Raw genomic sequence first — 13,057 nt, forward strand, 5'->3', positions numbered from 1 at the left:
ATCTGTTTAGTTAATGAAATCTCCATATAGCAATTATGAAGTAACTGCCCCTCTGAGCCTGAAATACCGTGCTTATCCATGGAACAATAGCTGAGCAGTAGAAAAAGTGAAAAACTATTCCAGTTATGAGATTATAAGCCCACATTTGTCCAAATATAATTTAATTCATCAAAATATTAAATATGTAAATGACTAGGGAAAATCTGGAGGTACTAAGGAAACATTAAATGTGGCAAAAAATAAAAAATGAAATCTTACCAATTTCAATGCCATCTATGGTGACGTGTATGGTGTAAAGTCCAACGGCCCCAGGAGTCCAGTTGGCACTGTAGGTGCCATCTGTGTTCGCTCGGATGAGCATGTTTTCACTAGGCCTGTTGAGACAATGCTTTGAGAAAAGTTCCACCATTAACTATGTAAATAAATATAAAATGTTACATATTTTTACCTTTTTGGAGTTGGTGAGGCAAAGCGCAGCTCCTCAAATGAATAATTCTCATATGCCTAAAAAAAAAAAAATACAAATTGAAACTATATGATGCATCTGTTTATTGATTATTTGTCTACATATACAAAAAAAAAGAGCAGCAGTAAACCTTCATCATGGTGATAGCAATATATCGAGCCTCCTTGATGATCATTGGTTCATAAGTCGCTTCCAGTTTTGGTGCTGGAAGGCCACCAAAAGTGAGGTCCATGCCTGATGCTGAGTTAGAGGGGCTGCCTGGGAGTCGCTGCAACTTTTTCATGTTGTCCTGTTGAATAGATTTCTTCTGAGAGACAGGCACAGCCTTTACCTCCACCTGCCAATCAAAAACATATTATATATATTTTTTACAGAGGCAGGATAAAATATTCAAATACTGTACAATTTTGTGGAAAGAAAACAGACCTTCATATTTGGCACATGCACTACATCTCCATATTGATCTTTGGTTTGCACTACGACAGTCGCTGGCCAGCCACAGCGAATATCATCTTTGTTGAGGATAAGGGAGGTCTTTTGAGGGTCTGCAAAAGAGTCAGGCTGAAGCCACCTGAAAACACATACAAGCAAAAAGAGTTTTAATCCTACATTCTTCAAGCAATGGTTATTTTTTCTGTTACACTGGAAACAAGTTTTCACAGTGGCATAATTTAAATTACTAAATGAATTAGTGATAGACATAATACATTTTCTTACATACATGTTCTCTTATAACAAAATGAATTAATTAATGACACAACCTTCAGGCATTACCAATCACACCAATAAATACCATGATAATGTAAAGTGTGGACTGAACAGTGCTCGTTGTGTACCCATTAAGATCCATGATAATCCCATATAGCTGGTGTGTGACCGCAGTAACTCAGCTTAGAAGGTGTGGAACGCTGAGGTGAGTGAGACTTGGGTCACTTCAGATCTCGCTTTGAATAACAGGCTACCGTGAGATACTGGCCATTTACTGTTAGGTAAATAGGAATGCCTTTCTCCCACCCTACCCTAATATATTTGTTTGTAGTAGTAACACGGGTCTCATTTTAACGGTGTACATGCATCTCTTTCAAATATTCTCACTACTGTGAGTGGCACTTTTCCAGGCCAGCAAACAAAATATATTATTTTAGTTATTAGATTATTCTCTAACTCCAACAGCCCAATACAAGAATCTCTTAAGTTAAGATATCAGCTCAAAATTCAAGCACCAAAGAATGAACCCTGGAACGCAATGTTCCCATTATTAGAGCAGCTGTCATTCACTAGTGGTCTCCAAGAGTTTCAACTCTTTTTTTGTTTATTTTGTGAAGGTTTAAGACTGACCTGGCTAGACGTCCTCCACTTGAATTGGGCACACAAGTGATGAAGTCCTCCAGGAAGGAGTGCTCATTGCTTTGCAGGTGCAGGGGCAGGTTGCCCTCCAGTGCCTCAAGAATAGTGGGTGAGTGGGACAGAGCCAGTCCCTTCCCCAGGATCCCTGAATGTGATTTACATACCTAAAAAAATCCAGAAAGTCAGATTATAAATTCATTCCTCATATACGGAGCAAGGCCAAATGTTTCTAATGAAATACCTGAAGTGAGGCCTCCTCAAGAATCTCCAAATCTTCCTCCAGTTCATTTCCTTAGGAACAGGAAGAAATGTAAAGCATTTAATAAGAATAATTGGAAGCTTGATTATAAGCTGGCATCACAAATGGGCACACTCCTAAATGTGATAAATGACTACAATATCAGAGAGAGAAAGGTTTTATACTAACAGGAAAAAAAAATATGTACAACCAGCACAACTTAAAAGGTTACTGATATAATAATTAATCAAATCTGCTGCATGGTTTAATGTTTACAATATAATGTGATATTTGTTTTCTTTTTTTTTTTGTAGCTTTCTGTAACAGTTCCTCTAATGTTTATAATGCCCACTTTCTGTTCCAATGCAGGTACACTATATTGCCAAATGTTTGCGGACACCTGGTCATAAGTATGTGCTTTTTGAGCATCGCATTACACATTTAGTCCCAATTTACTCTTGTGTTTTTCCCCCACTCGAAGTAAGGGGAAAGATGTTCCACTAGATTTTGGACCCTTATCAGCCATAAGGGTCTTAGTAAAGTCAGATACTGATGTAGGTGAGGTGAGGAGGACTGAAGTGCAGTCAGTGTTCCAATTAGTCCCAAAAATGTTCAATATGGTTCAGATCAGAGATCTATAGCAGGCCACTCAAGATCTTCCACTCCAAGCCATGCAAACTATATCCTCTACAGTTGTGTGCCTCCAGCTTTGTGGTAACAGTTTGGAAAAGAACCGCATATGGAGGGAAAGCGCAGATGTCTGAATTATTTAGCCTATATAGTGTATTTTAATATCAAGGCATGGAAACAGAGCACTTAGACATTATTATTTTCTTATTCCCATCAGTTTTTACTACCTATAGGTAAAGCTAGGTCCTTCTTCATAAGCGCAGCAGCACAAACACTTCCCAAGTAAGCAAGTTCCTTCTCCAGCTGAATGATGCCCTGAAATGCAGAGTTTCAGTTAATAATCATGACAACAGATTATGTATTAATATGTCTATGTCCATCATTTACTAAACACCTAAAAATCAGTGAATTGTGTGTGTGTGTGTGTGTGTGTGTGTGTGTGTGTGTGTGTGTGTGTGTGTGTGTGTGTGTATATATATATATATATATATATATATATATATATATATATATATATATATATATATATATAAACTTAAAGAAAACTAAAAATAAATTACAATTTATTAATGATCTTGGATTTGGAATGGCATATAAAAATTATACACTTAAAAACAGGCACAAAATGTTCAATTACCTCATCGGAACCAGGGTTAAATTCGTAGCCCACAGCCACGCATTTAAATCCATAGAAGCAAGCTTTCTCATCTTTCACATAATCTGATGCTGTTTCCAAGGAGAAGAGGGCCTCATTACCTTGTAAAAAATAAAAATAACAATAAATAAATAAAAAATGCACAAGCTATTCATTAAAGTACACTTTCACACAGACACCATTATCTAGAGCAACTTACAAAAGTGCTCTGAAGTCTCAATCAATAAGTACAGTTTGATGCTGGCTTACTAGATGATCATGTACAGTATTATTAGTCCACAGGATGGGAAAGTGATATAGCATAAAAAACACAGGTCATCATTTTGTTAAAATCCTTCAGCTTATAAATCCTACCTGGCAGTACGAGGACACTACTGGGCCAACCACTGGATCCTGAGAACTTCTTGAGCTCAGTCCAAGCATTGATGGTCTCATGAGCAAGTGCCTTTACACTCAGGCTGGAGAAGTGCAGAGTTCGGGCGGGGATGAAGATCCTTAGCACATCCTCCGGCTGGGCTGTTCCACACTGCTGATCAAATTCGATGGTGACCCAGCGAACACAGTCTGGGAAGGACACCTACAAAGAAGACAGAATTCATCAAAAATAAATATAGCAATCAAAGTTAAAAGTAATTCATCCCAATTAGGTTTTTTTTATTATTCCTTTTTTAAGTTAGAAGAATTGAAATGTTTACCTTGTACTGGGTGACAGCAGCCTGCTTGTAAGGATGATCACTCTCTAAGACAGCATAATGACTGGAGGTTGTGCAAGCAGACAAGCCCTGCTCAGGTTGGTTTCCAGTAGTGCTATCTGTAGACTGGTTAGGATTAAAGGCAGGTGGGGCATATTTCTGGTTCAGTGCAGACACGGCAGGGAGAAGCTCCTGCACCAAACCAAACACCTCCACAGCAGCCTGACAAGAACAGATACAAATTACAAACTGACATATACACATGACAAACTAAAAATAACACTATATAGTGTATCAACACATCAAAAAACAGAGCAAATGTTTGCCTGATAGAAATTATGTTAAACTTTGCCAAAAAAAAGTCAGCAATTTTCTTACCTTTGGCACAGAAGCAGCCACAGGGCCGATGTAAGCTAGAATAAGAGGAAGCAGCATGGAAAAAAGACTGGAAGAGCTCAGCAACTCTGGGATGTCCTCAGCTGCAAAAAGCAAAACAGAATTAGTCATAATAATCCATTAAAATGAATGTACAGGATGAAATGGCAAAGTTTTCTTCTTACCATCTACAGCAAAGGCTCTGTGCAGGAGGTCCTTAGCTGCCCGTACCACAGCACTAACTACTGAGAGAGCACGACTACAGTTCTTATCCTCCTCATTTGCTTTGCTTAACAGCTGGGACTGCAAATCTCCATCATATTCACTCCTGTGACAAAAAATAATCAATATTAGCAAATAAAATGAAATGATCTGTAAACTGATATGATTCGCGGTCAAGTGAGCTAGGTCCTTCAAACTTCAATGTCTGACTGGAAAAAAAAAGTGACATGTCTAACCTGTAATACAGTACTTGAGGAATCTGGCCTCTGGTCTGGTTGGTGCCATTACTACTAAGACTACAGGTACTGAAGGTGAAGGTCACTCCATCAGAACACTGCACTGTGGTCATCCCTCCATCACCATTCGCTGTGCGACTCCCATAGTTGCGCAGGCGAACAGCATATTTCACATTTTCCTGCAGAAGACATATCAGGAGCACGTTTTAATGCAAAATATTATTATCTGATTAGAGCTCGTCTAAAAGGAGGTTTAAGGTTTGTGGCTAAGATAAAGCCAGCAATTAAACGACCTTCAAAGGCACAGCTTTGTCCAGCCGAATCTCAGCAATGTCACTAGGGCTGTCATCAGTGCTGTAGGTTCCTTTAACCAGCTCTAAAGATGTCCATCTGTGAGAATGTGCAGAGTCTCCATGGTGCTCTGTCTGTGCCTGAAACATGCATCAAAAATGCATTACATAATGGGCTATTTCTAAATTCTCACTTTTCTAAAAGCTTCCATGGAAAAAAACATGATGAAGCAGGCCATAAAATTCAAGCTAGGTTTTCATTATTTGTACTTAATCCTAGAAAACAGAAATCTACTCTTGGCTATTAATGTTTTTAATTGAATTTAATATTATGCCTGCTGCAAAGTCATAATATTATGCAACAGCTCTTACATCATCTGCAAGAACCTCCAATTCATACTCATGGATGCCTCCTCCTCCATAGACACAGAAGCCCACCAGCACTACACCTGGCTTGTCCACACTAAAGCAGATGGCATCAGGGGAGCCGTTGCCTGTGTTCCAGCTGCGGCCCTGGCTGGTCTTAGTAAAACGATTAGGAGTGGACTTCACCGAGTGAAGTGAGTTCAGCCTGTCGACCTGGAAAAAAAAAGGAGATTGTAACATTAATGTTTAACAATATATGTACCAAAAGTGCAAATAATTTTCCTTCATTATTTAAGCTCACTTGTGCTTAGTTATAGGTCAATATGTGTAACAGCTAAGGCCATTAAAGTAATACAGCAGTAAATGCACAAAATATTTAATAATAAACATGAACTTTCAGTGAGGTTACACTTCTTTCTCTTGGGTGGTAGTAGTGTAGATGTATGTAAGGGCAGTGATGTTGCTGTCTGCATAAGTGATAATTACAATAAACATGAAAATGAGCCCAGCTCAAACATTATGAAAAACATGAAGAAAATGTGTATAAATAAATAAATAAATAAAAATAGTTACAAACATAAATAATGAGCCTTTAAATCTAGAGAGCCAAAAGAGTAAACTATAGTCGATCAGTTGCCATGCCAATTCAATGACAAAGGCAAAAGAAATAAAAAATATAAAAAACTAAAAAGACTAAAGACTAAAAAATTTAGTCCTGTGGACAATACATATAACTCTACCATGACTCATCTTTCGGCAAAATAAACATCCGAAAGACGAGAGGAGAAATGGAGAGACAGAATAACTGTGATGAACAAAATCATATCAACTATTTAGAAACACCAAATGCTATTTATGGCCATCAGGCTGCAGTAATGAGATAAGGGAAATGACGCAGAGCTCTGATGGCTCCCAACAGAGTGAAGGAGCATGCTCATGTATTTCTGGGAAAGAGGGGGGGGGAGATGGACAAAAAGGCCAAACCGGAGAATAAAAGCACAGGAAAGATAGACAGTGAGATATGAGAGACTATGAGAGAAGTGGGTGAGATAGATATGTGTTTCTAACCTCCGAGCCAAGTGCAGAGGCGGTGAGCTCGCTGACGATGCTGGCCAGAAGGCCGCAAGTGTTTGATACCAAATGAGGAGAGAAAAGCTCTATCTCTTTCCTCAGACTCTTTCTCACCGGTAATACCACTATCACCAGCATTTTTTCCAAGACCTCCCGAAAACTTGTCATCCCCATTAGGTTTTCCTCCGTCTAGATAGAATCAAACAAGGCAACCCTTTTTATGTTAAGAAACGTTTATGTTAACAAATTTTTAAACATGATCTATGATTAAAAAAAATCTACTAAATCATCTGTTATTGCTTGTTGAAAACGAGACGTTAAAATAATCGGCATTCATTTACAGAGAATTTTAATAAGGCTGTATGGAAGACGAGCGCAGAGGAATTGCATTTCATTACAGTGAATAAAAACACTGCAGTCATGTATGTACAGTTTGGATAAAATACAGACAAGCACTCACATGACTGAGTTTCTCCATGTGAGCCACCAGCAGGGGGAAGCGGTGAGCAAGAGCAGAGTCATTCTCGGTGCTGACCTGTTTGACGAGCGAGCGAAGCAGCACCTCTCCATCATACGCAATAGGAAGGATCGAAGTCAGCTTCACTGATGTGTTGCACAGCGCAGACATAACAGCAGCCAGGAGACGGCTGCTTGAGGTGCGGAAGTTTGCCTCTTGGATATCCTTTAAAATCAGAGTGATTTAATGAATGAGGAAAAGCCAATCATGACAGATGAGAAGAAAATTTAAAAACTCTTTTAATTTAAAAGAAGTGCAAAAAAAAAAGGAATACTTCTAATTGTTCAATCATTTATGGACTTTATGATCCTCTTGAATTCAGAGTGTCTCATGTTAAAAAGTAAAACCTCTATATTTATAGGTCATGTGCATCACTGAGAATATAAAAGATAGGAGACCTATTCTGTCAATCAGCATGTTTTCCGTGGGATGGAAATAGAGCTTCTCACTGACAGAGAAATAGTGCAGATGTTTAAACAATGGAAATATTTAATGAGGCTTTAAAACAACATGATTACCTGGTCAAGGCAGTTGAGCAAATCACAGAGGCAGGCCCACTGTAGAGCAGGAGTAGGGTAGAAGGAGTGGAAACAGGCTGTGAAGGTGTTGTGGCATTCCTGCAACACTGCTTCAAGCAAGGTAAGTGGTTGGCTAAGGTAGCCCTGAGGATCGTTGTCCAATTTGGTCAGGCAGTTGTCCATGCCCTCTGAAAGAATCTTCTTGAGCAGGCTGCGCGTCTTACCCACACACTCTGCCAACTTACTTGACTCCTCGACAACAACTTTGGTACTGGCTGAGGTGGACACAGCGTAAGCGAAATAACAGAGAATTGGGATTATAAATCTTTATACATTTACTATCTCTGTGCTAGGGCTGGGCGATAAATCAATTTTATCGATTAACTCGAATGTGTAGTTTACATCGATCTGTTTCAATAAAAAACGGTTTTCTCTTTAATGTCCGCCGATGCTCCCCTCTGGGCTCCCATAGTTTCTGACGAACTCAGCCCCCGCCCCCGCGCGTTTGCCATAGAGATACACAAACAACATGGCAGCGAGCAGAGAAGAACTCCTTCCCAGAAAAAGTTAAGCAGCCGCATGTTGAAAATACACGGTTAAGCAGCCGCACGTTGTTTAGTGTTGCGCGTCCAATCCTACACTTACGGTACGGGTGGTGGAAGCGACCAAAATACATGTAAAGACGCTTCAGAACGGCGTTTCCATTAAGAAACAGAAAAATCTGATCATTTAAATCACCATATTCAAACACTCATAAACAGTCATTTTACTGTGGAGTTTTTAAGAAAAGTAAAGGCAAAATTACTCCAAGCATCACTGCATTTTTAACCATGTTCCACATTTAAACACTCATAAAACATTTTTCTTTATAGGTTTGCTCAATCTTTTAAATTATTTTTATTTACAGTGTCCCTGTCTATTACTCTCTTAAATTAAATCTTCAATCTCATTTTACTGTGGAGTTTTGGAGAAAAGTAAAGGCAAAATCACTTAAAACCTCAGGTGCATTTTCAATCATGTTCCACATTTAAACACTCATAACATTTTTCTTTATAGGTTTGCTCATTTTATGTTATGTTACGTTCTATTTTCACAATTTACAAAGGCAGGGCTGCCAGCTTGTATTTTTGGCTTGTTGTTTCTTATTGCACTTTAACCCAAAGTGGGTTATAATCCCAGAAGGGTAAATAAACTTTATTTAATAAAGTTAAAACTTAAAAAAAGTCATATGCATACTGATTTTTAACAGGGGAAAAAAAATCGATTTAAATCGTAAATCGGATTTTTTGTGAAAAAATCTGGGATTTTTTTTTTTAAGCCATATCACCCAGACCTACTCTGTGCCTTGGGCAACGAGACAAGATGACACAAGGCTTCGAATGTCTGTCATGGCAGCCGATATAAGTTCTTCAACTAAAATCTTTAGCAAATAAACTGTGCTCTTTTAAATTTCATTCTGATGCAATAAGGTGATTATTTAATTTGAAAAAAAATCAATCATTTCGAGTCATCATACTGCTAATGCCCAGTAAAATCTTGGTAAAGGGCACTGCAAGTAAATCTTAGGGTTTACAAGCTTTACTACTATTTTGCCTTTTACACATTCAAAAGTATTATTAAAAATTATCTGTAGAATTTATCGTCATACCAGAGATCGGGTAGATTTCACAGATATAGACACGAAGCAGGCGGAGACAGCAGGTTCCCACAAAGCGAAGGCGCTCCAGGTCCAGCAAGGTGGCAGTGTACTGAAAACCCTTTAATCCTCTCAGCTCCTCCACCCCCAGCACAAGAGTGGTCCAACTCCAGTGAAGGATACTCAGCAGAGACTCAAAACACTCCTGAGAGGAAAACGTGCACACACAATAGAAAACTCAGTGTCACGTGAAATTAATACATTTTCCAAGATACATTATTTTCGAATTTGACAGTCTTTAATTAAAGTGTGAAATTAGCAGTTTAATAAGTTTAAACAAACCTATTGTTTAAACAATACTAATTCATTCGTCATTCTTTCAATCTTATTTCAATTTATCCACAACTGTAACCATTAAGGGAACTACAGCGGGGGAAAAAATAACAGAATTACAATGTCTGGATTTCTGTAGTTTTACTATAGCCTGCTTTTGTACAAACATACCACTGAGACGGTCCTGGCAAAAGAGCGCTTCAGAATGTGAACTGGTTCACTGGTCTGTTGTTTTCCTTTTGATGCATTACCGTCATTAGATGGCAACCTGGAAGCATTGTGCAATCCATTAAAGTGTGTTTTAAGAGTTATGTATAGAAAATGTATACAAGTTTAAAGAACGCATCTACTCCTTACCTGTACAACAATTGAGGTATCTGACCAGCATTCACATCAGTACCATTGTTTGATTTCTTGGAGCTCTTAAACTGAAATACCACACTGAGAAATCCAAAGAGACATGTTAGAAATAACTTTGAATTCACTTACGTCTAGATTTATAAAAAATGAAGTTACTTAATTAAGATGTACCCATCGTCAGTAGTAATAGTTGCCTGTCCGTGTGAGCCACAATCACTACTGGGTCCTGACACCCTTGCCCAGGCCACATACCACCAGCCTAACTGAAGCAACACTGGCTCATCAAACATCATGGCATACTTCTCTCTGGAACACACATGCAAATTTTAGACTCATTCAATATTTCATACTGACAAAAGTCTAGCGCTTACATGTGTATACCACATGTCTATGTCTCATGAACATATACAAAATACATAGTAGTACCAGTGTGTTCAGACTAAACACAAGCTCTGAGTACACACAAGCTTATAGAACCAAAGCTCCTCTCCACCTCAGCTATAGCTTTAGGGGAGATAGTTAACTGTGATATGTTACCCTCTAGTTGGGAGATAATTTATTATAGCAAAAATATCAGATATAATTCTGTTAGGAGTACCTAGCAGCACAGTCATAGGCCAGAACATCTGTCTCAGCCAATAGGTCTCCATCTGTCTCATGATCACCTCCATCTGGTCCCAACTCAAACAGCTGCAAAAAAAATCAATCAAACATCAACCACAACACTTTCACAATATAGAAAAAATCGCAAGTCTCTAACAATATAATAATATGATACATCTGGGCTGTTTCTAAAGCAATACCCAATTCCATCCTAGTAACCAGAACAAAAACTGTAGCCTTTATTACAGACTGGATTTGTATCAAGAATCATATTATTAATTTAGTAGGTTTCATAGTTATAATATTTGATATAAAAAATAAAAAAAACACAGTATTCCATCATTCCACGGTATTTACATACAGAACAACATTCTATTCACTACAGTAACATATCACTTTTAAAAAGCAACTTGCATTGTACACAGATGGTAAATGTTTAACAACAGTACCTGCAAAAATTCTCTGTAGGATTATGGTACATATGAAAATTATATTAAAGTTAAAATACATGATGGGTTGCAGTAAAACAATACAAAAGGTACACTACAAAAAACAATTATGCACTATACAGTGATTAAAGTGTGGTTTTGGACATTTGTTAGCATGAGGAGATCTGATCTTAAACACTAATTTACCTTAATTTTAGCAGTGTATTCTCCACGACCTCCAAATAGACCCAGACCACCGAGCAGGATGTCAGCATCCGCACAGAAGCGAATGGCCTCTACAGAATGGGCAGAGTAACCCCAGCCTCCACCATGGCCTAAACACACAACAGTATTCAATCAGTGCCACATTCTCTTCACATACACTATTAGAAGCTGCAATGCCACAAAAAAACATTTATTTCTTTTATAGATACACATTCAGCATCTCGGTGTTGTTTCTGCTAAGGAAAAATGCACTCACTCTCAAAGCGGTTCACCACACTGTAGTCCTCCTTTGAATAAACTTTCATCACTGCCTGAGTCTCCTCTTCAGCACTAGCCACACCCATTTTCAGCTCCTGCATGACTGCCAGTGTATCCAAACAACCTACAAACAGGTCACCCATGAGAGTCAGAAATAACATTATACCTTACACAATTGCTGATTTATAATAGATGTGTATTTATTCCAAAGTGTAATCATTTTGTTCATAATGTTTGGTCACAATCAGCTTACCCCAAACCGATCCATTGCCATTTTGGTCAATTAAACCTCAAAACTAATTCTAAAGGAACACTGACTGTCAAGTTTGTAAACACTTTGTCTTTTGCCATTTTTGAGACACATGCATGCTCCTTTTGCTTATATTGTTTAGACTTTGACATTTTTGCCCTCACACCCACGAACATGGAGATAAAAGCTTAATGGTCTGGGTTTTTTTTCTAAAAGCAGGGAAACTTGACAGTTAGGGAGTTCAACAGAGCAAGATGAATACTGAACCAATATAGCTACCATTCATTTCATGCAAAATCAGTCTGCAATTCAACTTCACTATACAAGATAATGACCCGAAGCATAGGTCCAAGCTCTGTAAGTGAACTGCCCCGCAAGGCAACAAAAAACTCTCACTTTCAAATAACACCTTTTCTGTAATGCATTTACATATGCCCTAAATTATTTTTAAATGAGAATAACGTTTAAGATCTTTACATTTCCATATTGGTTTGGACAAAGCCATTCTTTACACAGTTCGTTGCATATAAACAAAAGGAACATGCTTTTCACAAGCACTGTAGTTGGACAGAAATGATTTGAATCTTCTAGAAAGTGCTTTTAACTAAAGACATGCCAATTACAGAAAAACAATAAGCTTTACAAAACGTATTTATAGTATGCTGTTCAAAGACACAAGAAGCACAAAAGGCATAATTACACAGCAAGTGAACTTTGATTGGAGCTGTATTGAACTCATATATGCACACAGATTCTTGCAAAACAACAATGCATTCCCTGTAAACCGTACAATATAAATTCCCAATAAATTTCCTACATAGAATTCCTCTGATATGCTGCAGCAGCATGTGAATGCAGTTTCATTACTGTGGAGGCCAGTTTTAAACAGCATCACGAACATATAATCTTCCTCTATGCATCATCCGTATTATCTTACAATCGGTCTGGATATTTTTTAATGGGCCCACTATTCTTAAGTATAAAATAGACAAACTGCAAGCATCACCATGAATTTTGTCTTTAAAAAGTAAAAGTAAATAAGGGAAGTTTTACAGAGAAGTGAAGCGACGGATTCGGTGTGACATTAACAATAGAATGATAAAGGAGGAAAAAAGAGTGTAAAAGAGATATTCTGATTGATGAGGTAGTGAAGTACCTAGGACATGAAGGGCTCCGTGGGAGCGTGTGGTGGAAGCGTGGCATCCTGTGGGTAGTGCCAGCTCTGGGCTCAGGATGCTGCAGCGTGACTGGATGTCAGTGGCTGTAGGCATACGCGCGTCTGCAATAACTGCATTATAGCACCACATCTCTCGTGTACTGGGCAGGAACCTACAGGAAAAA

The 13,057-nt window shown here is 38.2% G+C and overlaps 1 protein-coding gene across 17 annotated transcripts in view; it reads right to left on the reverse strand.

The window, feature by feature from the left end:
• mycbp2 (MYC binding protein 2) overlaps positions 1-13,057 on the reverse strand; it is a 59,491-nt gene that overhangs the window by 24,140 nt on the left and 22,294 nt on the right. For 16 of the 17 annotated variants that reach the window (XM_046845636.1, XM_046845638.1, XM_046845642.1 and 13 more), the window contains 26 exons: positions 12,873-13,045; positions 11,465-11,590; positions 11,191-11,318; positions 10,551-10,642; positions 10,124-10,258; positions 9,950-10,033; positions 9,764-9,860; positions 9,272-9,464; positions 7,624-7,898; positions 7,049-7,270; positions 6,586-6,777; positions 5,524-5,730; positions 5,155-5,292; positions 4,862-5,040; positions 4,589-4,731; positions 4,407-4,507; positions 4,032-4,250; positions 3,691-3,913; positions 3,319-3,437; positions 2,909-2,996; positions 2,055-2,104; positions 1,805-1,977; positions 893-1,037; positions 597-803; positions 449-504; positions 259-374 (listed from right to left, as the gene is read on the reverse strand). In XM_046845636.1, the coding sequence (XP_046701592.1) occupies positions 259-374; positions 449-504; positions 597-803; positions 893-1,037; positions 1,805-1,977; positions 2,055-2,104; positions 2,909-2,996; positions 3,319-3,437; positions 3,691-3,913; positions 4,032-4,250; positions 4,407-4,507; positions 4,589-4,731; positions 4,862-5,040; positions 5,155-5,292; positions 5,524-5,730; positions 6,586-6,777; positions 7,049-7,270; positions 7,624-7,898; positions 9,272-9,464; positions 9,764-9,860; positions 9,950-10,033; positions 10,124-10,258; positions 10,551-10,642; positions 11,191-11,318; positions 11,465-11,590; positions 12,873-13,045 (3,881 nt within the window). The remainder of the gene's footprint in view (positions 1-258; positions 375-448; positions 505-596; positions 804-892; positions 1,038-1,804; positions 1,978-2,054; positions 2,105-2,908; positions 2,997-3,318; positions 3,438-3,690; positions 3,914-4,031; positions 4,251-4,406; positions 4,508-4,588; positions 4,732-4,861; positions 5,041-5,154; positions 5,293-5,523; positions 5,731-6,585; positions 6,778-7,048; positions 7,271-7,623; positions 7,899-9,271; positions 9,465-9,763; positions 9,861-9,949; positions 10,034-10,123; positions 10,259-10,550; positions 10,643-11,190; positions 11,319-11,464; positions 11,591-12,872; positions 13,046-13,057) is intronic. The other variant, XM_046845640.1, reaches the window with a different exon arrangement.

Source organism: Silurus meridionalis, chromosome 3, assembly GCF_014805685.1.
Source record: "Silurus meridionalis isolate SWU-2019-XX chromosome 3, ASM1480568v1, whole genome shotgun sequence".
NCBI lineage: Eukaryota > Metazoa > Chordata > Actinopteri > Siluriformes > Siluridae > Silurus > Silurus meridionalis.